Source organism: Lithobates pipiens, unplaced genomic scaffold (assembly GCF_037356315.1).
Source record: "Lithobates pipiens isolate NorthernLeopardFrog02 unplaced genomic scaffold, aLitPip1_a1.2 Scaffold_18, whole genome shotgun sequence".
Taxonomy (NCBI): Eukaryota; Metazoa; Chordata; class Amphibia; order Anura; family Ranidae; genus Lithobates; species Lithobates pipiens.
Genome location: NW_027507758.1, coordinates 270,064,424 through 270,079,671, shown reverse-complemented (window position 1 = coordinate 270,079,671; position 15,248 = coordinate 270,064,424). Strand labels below are relative to the sequence as shown.

The following is a 15,248-nucleotide window of genomic DNA, read 5'->3' as shown; positions in this document are numbered from 1 at the left end:
ACAACTACAGTTGTCGCTGACATAAAATGATGGTGGCGAGTCGCACAAGAATATGTACACCACACTGTAATTCACAGTATTTTAGTGCATTATAGAACTGTGTAGCACCTTATAGCAATAACTCCCTTTTTGAAGGGCCTGGCATATAACAAAGCACATATTCTTAGCTATTTTAACCCTGCTGACCACAGTTGAAAGGAAGGGCATTATGAGCCCTCTAAAATTTAGTCTGGTGAACCAGATTTGTAGAAAACCCACCATATGAAGAATCTGAACCTCACCACTGGGGAAATCATTGCTTGTGCAGAGTTAAAAAGATGTACCAGTGTTTTTTTTTTTTGTATAATTGCTCTATGAATACATGAATTAATTGGCGATTTGGATCTTGCATATTAATTCCCAAGGACAGTATCAAGTATTGGAGATTTGCACATATAACCATATAAAATATACCCAAGGTAGTATTTTTAACTAATGATAGTATGTCTACTAAATGGAGTACTACTAGTGGATTTTTCAGAACGGGAGTTTAAAACAAAAAGAGTTGAATTGTAAAGTCTTTTTTTTAAATACAATATAGCAAACATGTTTTACTTAACTCCTCCTCCTTTTTTTGGGTACCTCACCAGCACTCTTGGCTTCGCCTCCCTTCCAAGTGCCCCCATAGCAAGCTGCTTGCTATGGAGGCACTTGTGCGGGCTTAATCCAGAGCCATGATGCCCGAGTCAATAAACACAGACAGCGTGGCTCTGTCCCGCCCCCTCGTCACAGGATTTGAATGACAGCTGAGTGAGGGGAGAGGACAGAGTTGCTACAGACAGGCACAGCACTGGTTTGAGTGAGGGCCCAGTGTAAGTATAGGGGGGGCGGGGGAAGGGGGGAGAAAGGCTACTGAGATATTGCTACCTATTAAACATTCTTTACCTTCATGCAGGGAACGCATAAGGTAAAAAAATGTTTAGGCTTTTAAACCGCTTTAAGACAAAAGTAGTCTTCTGACATGTATAATTGTATACTACCTGTAGCTAATAATATTGTAGCTGAGAGAATGAGGTCAACAAGGTTGAACAATTTGCTCAGTGTGCAGTATGCCATTTACCTCAACTGAATGGTTTGCTGCCTTCCTGGTGCCAGGGATCAGAAGGTGGTGGAACAAGTAGCCAAATTACTGGGAGTGGCTGGGCATAAATTGGTTCATAGTGGGGCCAATAAAAGAAAACATGGAAGATGGAGGATCCCTCATCAATGTAAAGAACTAGATTGCAAGTTGAAGGAAAGCCCCTCCAAGGTTAATTTCTTTGGAATATTGCCTGTGCTATGCACAACACAGGAAATGCAACAGGAGTTTAGAGAACTGAATGCATAAAAACCTTATATGAGAGGGAAGGATTTGGGTGTCTAGAGCATAGATTGGTTTTTGATTGGGGTAGAGCCTATACAGTGCCTTGAAAATGTATTCATACCCCTTGATAATTTCCACATTTTGCCATTTTAAAACCAAAAACGTAAATGTGTTTTATTGAGATTTTATGTGATAGACCAACACAAAGTGGCACATAAATGTGAAGTGGCAAGAAAATTATAAATGGTTTTCAATTTTTTATTTACAAATGCATATCTGAAAAGTGTGGCGTGCATTTGTATTCAGCCCCCTTTGGAACCAATTGCCTTCAGAAGTCACCTAATTAGTAAATATAGTCCACCTGTGTGTGATTTTAATATCAGTATAAATACAAATGTTCTGTGAGGCTCTTAGGTTTGTTAGAGAACCTTAGTGAACAAACAACATCATTAAGGCCAAGGAGCACACCAGACAGGTCAGGGATAAAGTTGCGGAGAAGTTTAAAGCAGGGTTAGGTTATAATAAAATATCACAAGCTTTGAACCTCTCACAAAGCACTGTTCAATCCATCATCCGAAAATGGAAAGAGTATGGCACAACTGCAAACCTACCAAGACATTGCCATTCACCTAAATCGACAGGCCGGGTAAGGAGAGCATTAATCAGAGAAGCAGCCAAGAGGCTCATGGTATCTCTGGAGGAGCTGCAGAGATCCACAGCTTAGGTGGGAGAATCTGTCCACAGGACAACTGTTAGTAGTGCACTTCACAAATCTGGCCTTTATGGAAGAGTGGCAAGAAGTCATTGTTGAAAAAAGTCATAAGAAATCCAGTTTGAGAGAAGCCATGTGGGGGCACAGCAAACTTGTGGAAGAAGGTGCTCTGGTCAGATGAGACTAAAATGTAACTTTTTGGCCTAAAAGCAAAACGCTATATGTGGTGGAAAACGAACACTGCACATCACTCTGAACACACCATGCAGCAGGGACAGGAAGCTAGTCAGAGTTGATGGGAAGATGGAAGGAGCCAAATACAGGGCAATCTTAGAAGAAAACCTGGTAGAGTCTGCAAAAGACTTGAGACGGGGGCAGAGGTTCACCTTCCAGCAGGACAACGACCCTAAACATATAGCCAGAGCTACAATGGAATGGTTTCGATCAAAGCATATCCATGTGTTAGACTGGCCCAGTCAAAGCCCCAGACCTAAATCCATTTGAGAATCTGTGGCAAGACTTGAAAATTGCTGTTCACAGAGGCTCTTCATCCAATCTGATAAAGCTTGAGCTATTTTGCAAAGAAGAATGGGTAAAAATGTCTCTCTAGATGTGCAAAGCTGGTAGAGACATACCAAAAAAGACTTGCAGCTGTAATTGCAGCGAAAGGTGGTTGTACAAAGTATTGAAAGGTGAATACAAATGTATGACACCATTTTCAGATATTTATTTGTAAAACATTTTGAAAACCATTTATGATTTTCCTTCCACATCACAATTATGTACCACTTTTTGTTTGCCTATCATATAAAATCCCATTAAAATAAATTTAAAATTTTTGGTTGTAACAGGACAAAATGTGGAAAATTTCAAGGGGTATGAATACTGATTTTTAGAGGAGTTTTTAACCCTATACTCCACTCACAGTGCATTCTCCACTGCCAGTCCATGTCTGCTGTGCACTTCTGATCAAGACAATCCTTGCAGCTCCAAATCTCCTTCCAAGTATCGTAACCTCCCAAAGCACATTGGGGTTCATTTACTAAAGGCAAATCTACTTTGCACTACAAGTGCACTTGGAAGTGCAGTCACTGTAGATCTGAGGGTGACATACAAGGAAAATAAAAAACAGCATTTTTGCTTGTACATGATTGGATGATCAAATCAGCAGAGCTTCCCCTCATTTCACATCTTCCTCTCAGATCTATAGTGAATGCACTTCAGTGTATTTGCATTTAGTAAATCAACCCCATTGTCTACCTTGCCGGCTGTGTTCATAGTGCAGGAAAGATGGCTTCCAGGAGACTGGGGGATGTTCTTGACAATGAAGAACTGATCTAGCTTGTTTCAAGTCGACAGTAAAAAGGACTCTTATTAATGGAAGACGTTTTTTGTGTTTTTTATTGTGGAGAAGGTAGAAATGACACACATGGTAATTATGGTGTATCACAGGAACAATGCCAATGGAAGTTAAAGCCATGGAACCTTTATGGATTAAGATGCATTGTACAATTGCAGGACAACGCATGCAATCTTATCAGGTCAGGACACTGGAAGTATATAGCAATCAGCTGGTTAAGAGGCAGGTGACAAGTGTTAGAAATTCTAACGGTAGTGGGGAACTGATGTGCTATGTGTCCCGCACCTCTTGGCTCGGCCTCCATCTTAGCTCTGGCTGCAGGACAAGGTGAGCCTGAAACCTGGATGGAGGGTCACGGGAGTGATGTCTAACATGTGCACAAGACATGGCGGCAAGGTGAGACAATGTGGGCTGGTAAAGAGTGGGTGTGTTCTGCATTCCCGCTCTAATGGTTAAGTTCACCTGTGGCACTTGTTACATGTTCCAACATCTGCAGACTCTCCCACCACTCCCTCCCTGTGACAGTGGGCTGGGGATCTTCTCCCTCCATCAGCTGTCACAATTTAAAAACAGTGTGGTCATGTGGGGCTCTGTCCACATGGCCACATGTATCATTCACAGTTTCCTGTGAATGAATGTCTACAAGTACCGCCAAACACTGCGGCTGATGGCTTGTAGTTTTCAATGAGCTGCGATGGCACTGATGAGTGATCTTAGTCCATTGAGCTTCCTGCTCTCAGGTAACGGCCTGCTCTGATGAGTAGACAACGATGCTGAGTCTGCAGGAGCCTAAGATTGCACGTGCGACCTACTGATCACGGGTGCAATGCTCTGCAGGTAATCAGAAATGCTCTTTTTTTTTACCTGCAAAAAAAAAAGTGAACTTACACCTGAAATGCTATTGAGCATTTTCCCAGTATAATCAAATAGTCTTATAGTTTGTGTAAACATGAAAGATCAAAACACACATGTGAATCCTTCTTCAAATCCTATATCTTCACATTGTTTTTGTGCTCCCATTGTGAATAAACTCTCACCAGATATTCTGATCTTTATGTATCCATGAGTTGAATCAGGCTTGAAGCAAATATCTTTATCAGCTCCAGATGTTCCATTTTTTTAAGCATTTCAATATGGGGATACAGACACCACTTGCTTACTTCATGTTCTCTAAACTCATGTCTAAAGTTCCCAGGGTCCCTAAAATTATTCAAAAGAATAGTAGGGAGAAAACACAGCTCATAATGTAGTAAGCTTAAAAAAAAAAAAAAAAAAAAAAAAAAAAAAAACGTAGGCCTCTTTCACACTACCGATCCATTGAGGTCCGCCTGTCAGTTTTTCAGGCGGACATGAACGGATGCTCCACAGAGGTCTATGGAGTGTCGGATGTTAGTGGTGACAAGTCCGCTGACATCTGACCCGCTCCGATCTGAAAAAGTGTGACGGAGGAAAGACCTACTTTTCAATCTGCCATCGGATTGGATCAGGTGATGACAGACACTGCAGTCCATCGTCATCCGATCTCCCATAGGGGAGAGCGGTGCTCTGACAGGTCCGTCCCTGCACAATGTGCAGAGAAGGGACCTGTCATCTTCCTGCTCAGCGGGGATCAACGGAGCGATCCCACTGAGCAAGTGGATGTCCACGGGGCGGATCATCACTGATCTGTCCCATGTGAAAGGATCCTTATTGTTTATTTAATAAAAAGATGCACTTACAAAAGTCCAGAGATTCAGTAAAAACAGCATATGATGTTAAAACTAAGATGGTGGAGCCCCGACTTCGGGTTCCTGCCTATGCGTTATAGCATATTGTAGGCCTTTTACAAGATAGCATCAGAGTTGGTGACAGTGGACAAAGAGAAGGCGAATTTATTAAATACTGTACCTTTTTCAGCTCTGTGTATACAAAGATAAATGTGGAAGCTCCTGTCAATAATGCGAATAGTACTGACATACTGTAGCTCCAAAAATGGTTTGAAACTGGTATGGTCCAAAAACATTTAGACAAAATAAAAATGAATAAAAGCACCTGGACCAGATGGCTTACACCCACGTGTCGTCAGAGAGTTGAGTTCTGTTATTTAAAAGTCATTGTTTCAAATTTTTAGAGACTCTTTAATTATTAGCCTGGGACCACTTGATAGGCACATGGCCAATGTGGTGCCTAGATTTAAAAAGGGATCAAAGTCTTTACCAAGTGAATACACACCAGTTAGTTTAAATTCTAAAGTCGGGTAGAGTTTGATAAACCACACAGAGTTTTTTTTCTTAAAAACATTAATTGTGCCTGCATGTCCAAACCATTCTCTGGTATTTATGGCCAGCTTTTTTTTTTTCCCAGCAACTTACATGATTTATTAAAGTGTCTGACATAAATGTGCTTGTGCATCCTAGTAGCTACCAATCAGATATAAACCTGCACTGGTCAGATGCATCTGACTGGTGGGTATCAGCAAGTACAGAAAGTGCCAATGCCAGATGCTTGATAAATGTAAGTGTTTGTTACCCCATGTCCTATTTCTGATATGTGCCATGTACTTGTATGAAAAATGATCCCGTTCTCTTTGTATTGCTTACTTTGTGTGAAATCCCTGGTGTTCCTGCTAGTCCCTCTGCCTTCCTATTAAAAACTGACCACACTAAGCAAGAGAACACAGTATGGTCAGTTCTCTAGCTATGCAGAGAACTCTGCCTGCTCTCCTCCAATGATCAGACTTGTGCTGGCATGCCTCTCCCGACACAACCTTTCAGTGGGAAGCTCAGTGTGCTGCTGTGTTTCCTCCCCCCAACTCTTATGCAGCGGAGAATAGAGGGAATGTGATCACTTATTTAAAAAAAAAAATGTATTCATAATTTTTTTTTTTATATCTATACACAAATGTTTTACCTTTTTGTTTCTATTTTAAACTGAAAGGGTTGTTTTACAAGGTGATTGTTTACAATCGCTTTAGTGTGTGTCTGTGTGTGCAGCATGACAAATATCATATAATGGCCATGATCTATATAAATGTAGAAAAGTACAGTAAACTATGAAATGGATATAAGGTTAAAATATATTTTAACCACTCCTTGCACCAATAGAGAAGTGAACATGGAAAAAAAAAAAAAATTATGTAAACAGTATTAGTACTAAGGTACAGATTGTGGAATGCTTGAGCCTTTAACAGATGGTATATAAACATGTACATGGGTTTACAGGAAATGTGTTTCAAAAAGTAGTACAAAATGTGAAGGCAATAAGCTATTTCGATGTTGCCAAGGAAACCCCTTCCAGAGATTTACAGAATTACAGTAGGTTTAATGCCTTCATGCACAATAAATAGTTATGTCTTTGGTTTACTCTGGTGGAAAAAATTATATTATTTCATCAAACGGTGCACCTACCAATTCCGCCGACTACAACTGTATCTATATAGCAGTATATGTATGATGTAGGGCTACACTATTTTATGATTCAGTACAATAATATACATTTTGTATGCATTCTTTCTATAATGAAAACAAATACATATCTAATGTGTATGGAAAGGCATTTTTTTTTTTGCTATGGACAGTGTGTGAAAGGGTTAGAACCTCTGTCAAGTTTATATTGCTTTCTGTACGGGAGAGATTTACACTATTTATCTTGGTGAACATTGACATGAAGAGTGAAAGTGCCACAGGGTCAGAAATAGAGGGAACATCTTCCAAGCTCGTGACAACTGTTTTAGAAAAGACTTTCATTCCTTTGAAGAGGACTGCTCAGACTTACTATTTTATCTTAAACTAGAAGTGAAGGAATATCCCGTAAATGGGACATCTAAAAAAAAAAAAAAAAAGTAGTCTGGCGTTTTAACTATTCCTACCCCTATCTAAAACAACAACAAAAAATGTGGCTAAGAACCCTGGAAGGCAGTCAAAGGGCAAACGACAAATCAATGGTGAGGGTAGGGTTTTGCCCCTTTTGGAGAACATTAAGCAGCACAATGTCATCACCAAATCGAGTTAGATGCATGAGACAGCAGTGCCTTGGATCAAATACTACATATATAAATCTATGTGGCAGGGGATGATGTTTGCGCCCCACAGCCAGAGCTCAAGACTGTATAATGAATGTAGCTGAGAATACATACAGTTTATGGGGTACACCTGCTAGTGTAGGGCATATGTCTATTTGGGCCACCTTGGCCCACACAAACTATTTAAAGTGTCAGTAAAGTTTGAAATCCGCTTTAGCTACAATATAGCAAATCTTCACTTTTTAGGTTCAGGTAGATTAAGTATAATACAGCTAAACACAGGAAGTGAGGTAAGTTCAAAATAAAAAGATGTAGACAACTAAAATGCCAGGAATGTACAGAGCATTAAAAAAAATATGAGGAAGGATGCATGTGATAGTATAGATAAAAAGGAAAAACTGCGCTGGACAAAAAACGAATTTAAATAGCAGCAACACAAAGTGAGATAAACACTAAATACAATCTAAAACATTAAAGGTTGCGCTCTAAACTATAACATAAAAATACTCAGCGAATGAATATTATAGACATAAATAGATATTGTGATCTCAAAGTGTCCAAAAATAGCACTTTCCTTTGAAAAAATGGTTATCAAATAGAAATCAATAATACTATATTAATGTCCAAAAATGATCTGAACAGTGTCCAGTATCTGTGCAATATTTGGTGACACTATGTGAAGAAATCCACAAACGAAGTGACTTTGCTGAACAAATCCCACCACCGTATGAAGTGTGCGCTTACCAGACTTAAGATAATAAATGCCTATAGCTTACACCCAGCCAGAGCCTTTTCCTCAGTTGGTATCTGGAAACGATCTAGTCGTCACATCTATGGAGGGATCCCCTGGCCACAGCCAAACGTTTAATGTTTTAGAATGTGATGCTATAGAATTGTAAATACCCACAGTTCAAGGAAAACATTTACTGGATCTTGCAGAAAACTCATGCGTGTAGGATGGAGAACAGAGGTGTAACTAGAGCCTTCAGGGCCCCGGTGCAAGAAACCATAAAAGCCCCCCCCCCCCCTTGCCCCAGGGCCTGGTCACAAGCGCAACCTTCGTGACCCTAGTTGTTCTGCCACCAGTGTCAGTGGCTTTTTATTTTTGGCATTTTATTTTTTACATTTATTTATTTTTTACATTTTTTTTTTTTTTATTAGCCCCGTTGGGAGACTTTGGTAAAATATCAGGGGCCAAACCAGACCTAAAACGGGGATGCACCAGATCCCCTGCAGCGAGCCGTGTCACACACAGTGTGAACCAAGCCTCAGATTAGGAAGGGGCAAGTAAATTACACATTTACCAGCCCCTTCTCCGTTCTCCATCCTGACAAATCCCCCACAGAAGCTGGTGGGAGAGGTAAGGGGGAACCTGGCAGAGCTGTGGAGGATGAGGGGGCCCAGGGGAGAGCACAGGGGCTTGGGGGCAGCAGAAAGCAACTAGATAGGAGGGGTGGCATACAGAGGAACTGATACCCCTTCATTTTCCTTCTGCAGCTGCTGAATGCCTGTGGGAGGGAGATAACAGGCATTCAGTGGCTGCAGCATAGTTCCTATATATGCCACTACCCCTCCTATCCAGGTGAAGATGCGGGGCCAGGTCGCAATTGAAGCCCTTGTAGGTACATTTTCTGGGGAAAATTAGTGCAACTGCACTAGAAAAGTGTACAGTCTATTTGCCTTTAGTAAATTCACCCCAAATACAGCAAAAAAAAAAAAAAACTGACAGAGGATTCTAACGCTTCATCGTGCTTTCAAAAACAAAAAAAAAAAAAACTATTGGCTGAAGTTGGGTTTAATAAACATTTAGAAGAGGCAGGTAGGCAAAAGGGAGCTTTTACTGTATGTCTCAGGTAAAAAATAATAATAATAATGTTGAGCCCAAGCCAAAACAGTTTTGTTTCATATTGATATCAATTTTTCATTGCATTTACTGTTCCAGGCTAAAGTAGGGGCAACAAACCAAACACAAGGAAGTTTTGAAGAAGTTCTGAGCTCTACTGCCCATGCTAGCGCCCAGAGTTCACTGGCTGGCAGCCTCCTGCCTGAAGCTGATGAAGAACTACAGTGATGACATCTACTAATGATGCGTATAGCTGCTCAGTCAACACCTTGCCTCTTGCAAAATACTGTCATAAATTCAGAAATGTTTGTTTTGTTTCTCCTCCAATAAAGGAAATGGTGTATACATTTCAGTTCTGAACCAAAATAGAATAGTGTCCCTTAATATAGGGGGCGCTGAGTAGAAATTAGATTTAAAATATCATGCAAGGTGATATCTTCTGAACAAATGTATGCATTTAAGGTGCAATTACACTTGTGATATTAATTGCTTATAGAAAAAGCATGTAATTTTTAGCAAAGATATAAAACCAAGTTGAACTCGGTTAAATAAGCTAAATATATTCTAGGTGCAACAAAACACAAAAAGGTATTTAATCTCTTGCCATTTATTGCCTATACACTGTTTATTCTGAAGCAGCTATATCCTAGGTAGAAAAGCTTGTCCCCTGACAGTAGCTGCAGAGAGGAACCTTTCACTCTAGGCGGAAGCAGTGGTCTTTTTGCAGAAGTCCAACGCTCCCTCCCTACTGAGTCAAACCTATAGATTTGCAATTACCAAAGCTCATGCAACCTGCTAATTGTACAGCTCTAGCTCTGATTCAGCAGGGTATGTGTCAGAACCTCTGCAGAGAGATCACTACTTTCACACATAGAGGTCCCACTCCACAGCTGCTGGCGAGGGTCAGGCTTTCTACTTAAAGTGGTTGTAAATCCGCTTTATCATTTTCTGGCAATACCCTGTGTTAATGCAATGTCTCCAGTGCCTGTGCTTTATAAAAGAAAATGGCCCAGTATACCTCATTTCCAAATGCCGCTCGGCGCTTACGTGAGCAGTCGGCTCTCCCCCCTCCCGATCTAACAGCTACAGTGGGAGGGGCCGCTGACATCAGTCGAGAGGTGGCCGGTCACGTGAGCGTCACTCAGAAATAATATATACAGGGGCATTTTTGATTAAAGCACAGACACTGGAGACATTGCATTATTTAACAGGGGGTTGTCATAAAATTATAGTGCCCGCTCCTCCCCTCCTGCTGCTATAATAACTGTCATGAGCTGACAGGGAGGGGGGGGGAGCAAAAGACGGAGGCACATGAACTGACCAGAGTGTCAGGGCTCAGAAGCCATGATAAACCGTGGTCCCTTTTACAGGGAGAGGGCAGAACCAGACAGGATCAGCCAGGTATTTCAGGTGATACATGGGGCTAAATTACAAAGCACTGTGTTTTTATTCATGATTTAAAGGGACAGGATCAACTTTTTTAGGGTAACAAACACTTTAAGCTATAGCTGTATTAGGAAGAAAACAAACCATTAAAAAAAAAAAGTGACATTACGTACCATGAGCCTGATGTGCTGCTATCTCCTGGTTTAGGTGAAATCTTCCTCCTAGGATGCTCTCCTACCACCACTGCTATAATCTTCCAGTACGGCAGTGGCTAACCGAAATGAAGGACCTGTGACAGGCACTCATCAAGAGCTTTCAACTATACTTGCTCTTTCTGTTCCCCTCCATTCATAGAAGCCATAGTATGACTGAAATGTGACCTTTGAATGGAGTACAGGCAGATAATTGAAAGGTCCACCCCCCTCCATTCATAGATTCACATTTCATTCATAGAAGCTGTAGTATGGCTTCTATGATTGGAGGAACTAGGCAGTAAAAACATTGTTTTTATGCACCTGGAATGTAGTTTAGTGGATTTAAATAATTTGGATTTTATAAAGCTCATGCCCACAAGCAAATAAAATCTTGTGAAACTGAGGCCTTAAACAATACATATGCTTTTGCAGCTCATCCTCAACTGTGAACTGTAATGCTCACTAACCCTAACAAGAACATTAGATTTGACTATCTATGTCTGTTAAAAGACTATAAAGCCTAAATGAGAACGATAAATAATGATAAAAAATAATAACAATGATTTATTCCCATTGGATGAAAAGGCAATAAGTGTAAAAAGGTAAGTCTCTCTGATTATTATTATTTAAATTTTTTTTAATTTTAGAAATGCGTGCTATAAACAGTTTGCAGAGATTTGTTTGGGTAGAGGTGAATAAGGTATATTTGTATATAGTATGTTACTTTCCTCAGTACTCCTGTTACTCTCCTCTCAACTTGTAATAGTCCAGAAACAAGAACCGACTCTCCTAATATATAATATCTCATTACTGCAGTGGCAGCAAAAGCAGCTTTTTACCATGTGGGCTAGTATTTGTGGGAGGTATGGCAGGGGCTGTGCGATGTGCAATTTAGTGCATCACACTGTTAACCTTTTTTCTGTTAACTTTATTTGAAGAGTCATATTGCGAAACTTCATCCTTGTCTGGACAGAGCAGTTCGCTGCCTGATCTGCAATAACATGTGGTTGCTTTAGAGAATTGCAGCATGTCTGCATTTTACGCACCTAACTGCACATCACACCAGCGTTGTGGTGTGAACAGGACAAATAGAAAACAATCCTATGTATCCTAGCTGTAAGGTGTATTTTTCTTGAGCGCAAAAGTCACTGCAGTGTAAATGGACCTAACAACTCCTAAAACATATTTTGCATAGTTTTAACGCTGCATTTCTATACCCAATTGCTTATCTCTTCCAAACAATTCAAAACAGCAAAAGCCAAACTGAGCCATTTGTTATACTTTGTGACAATATTTTATACTTTAAATCAGACGTAGAATGTATGAAAGTGCAAGTTAAATCAAATGGTGAAATGGCACTTGGTGTGCAATTGCAATGACCCCTTACTTCTAAAACTATCACTGTGTTCCTTCTCAAAGGTCATTAGCAAGTCCTGATGTCCATGACATGCATTACTTTTTTATGCTATAAAACGGAGACCATAAAATGTATTTTAACCCGGTGATGTGTCAATTTACATTGTTAATATATCTGCTGTTCAACTTTATTCTATATAGTGTCTTGATGTACATGTTACTGTCCAAGTATGACATCTTTGGCCCTCTAATATGATTGAATCTAAAAACAAAAGCTGGTTATGTGACTTTGGAGTGAGTTACAAAAGATGTGCCTATAATCTGAAAGCATTCACGCCAACACAGGATTTTAAGATGATGATTTAGCCAAAGGCAGTAAATTGCATTTTCGGTTGAATATGCTAGCAAATAGAGGGCTAATGTTAATAAGTACATTGTTGTACTCCAAAGATTAGTAAGATCCTTATTTTGAGAGACTGCAGAAATAACAGACTTCCAGAACACCACAAAGTAGGGATACAAGGAATCTGTCAATCATCCTATGCACTTTGAAAAGTTGAATGGCACACTTTGAGGAAGGTAAAAGGCTTGCAGTCTGTTTTGTCCATAATTTTGTACTGTCCTATGGATACATTAGCAACAAATGTAGAGAGCAAATTATTGATGTTAAGAGGGAAATGTATAAGGGTATGGAGATGCTTTCTCAGCTTTAAATCAAGCTACATCCAAAGGGGTAGAGATAGCAAAGGCTAGGGAATCTGCTTTTAAGAAGATTGATTTTGATTAGACCGTTTGAAATATCATAGCAGTTCACACCCACACCATCTTTAAATTCATCCCAAAGCAAGAGGTTACCTAAAGGACTTGTATTCATTTATTTATATCAAGTACGTACAGTGGATATAAAAAGTCTACAGACCCCTGTTAAAATATCAGGTTTCTATGATGTAAAAAAAAAATGACGAAGATAAATAATTTCAGAACTTTTTCTACCAGTTGAACAAGATTTTCAAATCGGATTAAGGTCTGGGCTCTGGCTGCGCAATTCCAAAACCTTAATCTTCGTTTGGTAGCCTCCCTGACCAGTTTTCTTCTAGTCTTTTCATCAAATTTGTACCATATTTTCTCCACTTGATGATGACTGTGTTCGATGGTATATCTAATGCCTTGGAAATGCTTTTGTACCCTTCTCCTGACTGATACCTTTGAACAATGAGGTCCCGCTAATGCTCTGTGGCTTTTGCTGTAGGATGTGCTTCAGAAAATGTCAGGAAAGTCCTACTAGAACAGCTGAACTTTGTTTGGGGTTAATCAGAGGCACTGTAAATGATGGCAGGTGTGTACTGACTCCTATTTAACGAGTTTGAATGTGATTGCTCAATTCTGAACACAGCTACATCCCCAGGTTATAAGAGGGTGGGCACACTTATGCAACCACATTATTTAATTTTTTTCATTTTTACTCCCCCCTAAAAGATTTCAGTTTGTTTTTCAATTGAGTTGTACAGTTTATAAGTCACATTAAAGGTGGAAAAAGTTTTGAAATGATTTATTTTGGTCTTTTTTTTTTAAATCATAGAAACCTGACATTTTAACGGGGGTGTGTAGACTTTTTAAATCCACTGAAAGAAACTGAAATACATAAATGAATAAAAGTGCTTTAAGGTGACCTCTTGCTTTGCCCTTCATTGAAATATCATAGCGCTTCACACCCACACCATCTTTAAACACATCCCAAGGTTTCAAACAGTCTAATCAATATCAACTTTCTTAAAAAACAGATTCCATACCTGTTGCTACCCCTTTGCATGCAACTTTTTATAAAACTGAGAAAGCATCTCCATAACCAATTTAGACAGGAACCACTTAACCTTCTGCCAGATTTCCATTGCTGTGTCCCAATATATATTCCCCCAATGGACCAACAGACAGCAACAGAAGACTGCTATTTATTTAGTCCTTTGTGAAAACAAAAAGCTAAAATAATAGGTTTCCCAGTTAAAAATATTCAATTTTGTTTGTGTGTGAGATTTAAAAATGCATTAGAACATTTTCCAGCAAGTTGGAAAAAAAAAAAAAAGTTTGCACCATCCCCTCTCCTAGTAGAAAATGTATGTGAGTAGATTTAACCCAGGCTGGATATTTTACAAATATATATGACCTAATGGCAGAACTCTATGTACCAAATGCAGAGGTTTTGAAATGTTGACAAGTTTAAAGCACTTTCTCTATTTTATTTCAATAGATTCATATCAATGGCAGTTGTGTGACTGAAATTTCTATACTGTGCTTGTTACTTGGAAATTCAGTTCTTTTGCTTGACAAAATCATGTGGCAACTAGTACGCTTATGTTGTGTTTACTGTGAAGATTAAAAAAAAATATTTTATAAAAATATGAAAAATAATTGGATCAGGAGTTTTATGTATACCAAATGAATATTCTTAATAAAGATCTCTTGGTTTTAGAGCAAGTGGCGTTTGAATTTGTATCAAATTTATGTGTCTTGTAATATGGAAAAAAGTATGTGTGTTAAAAATACAAAAACATCTATTAGCAACTCATCTGAAAATGTTAGTTATCCGACATTGGCTACTTTTTAAGTCACTGATGTGAAACAGCAAGTCACTGACGAAGTACAGAAAGGTAGGTCAGAATGCCAATTTATATAATTGTTCCGGATTAGCGACTCAAATTAGAGAAAAGACCATACAACAAAAGGGGAGCTCCTGCCAAAAGCAACTGATCAGCTTTCAGTTTTTAATAAAAATTGCGATCGGCTGCTATGGGTAATAATTTCAGGTTTTTTTTACGTGGGGGGGGTCACCATGGCAGCCAGGCAAGGTTATCAATTGCAGCCCACACATTTTTCTACTGGCATGTTTCCTATAATACACTGCAATCCCCTTTGTGTTTATTGTGACTGGTGGTGTCTGCTTGGCCTTTGATAACAAAACAGCAGGCAACTGCACATAGCCTAAAGTAGCGGTCATCAACCCTGTCCTCAGAGCCCACTAAGAGGCCAGGTTTGCAAGATAACAGAAATAAATCAAGGG

At 39.5% G+C, this 15,248-nt stretch overlaps 1 protein-coding gene across 4 annotated transcripts in view; it reads left to right on the top strand.

Annotated features, from left to right (window-relative positions):
* Positions 1-14,665, top strand: part of TPD52L1 (TPD52 like 1) — a 177,545-nt gene extending 162,880 nt beyond the window's left edge. For all 4 annotated transcript variants that reach the window (XM_077486951.1, XM_077486949.1, XM_077486948.1 and 1 more), the window contains one exon: positions 9,357-14,665. In XM_077486951.1, the coding sequence (XP_077343077.1) occupies positions 9,357-9,485 (129 nt within the window). In that variant the 3' untranslated portion in view covers positions 9,486-14,665. The remainder of the gene's footprint in view (positions 1-9,356) is intronic.
* Positions 14,666-15,248: the final 583 nt, after the last annotated feature.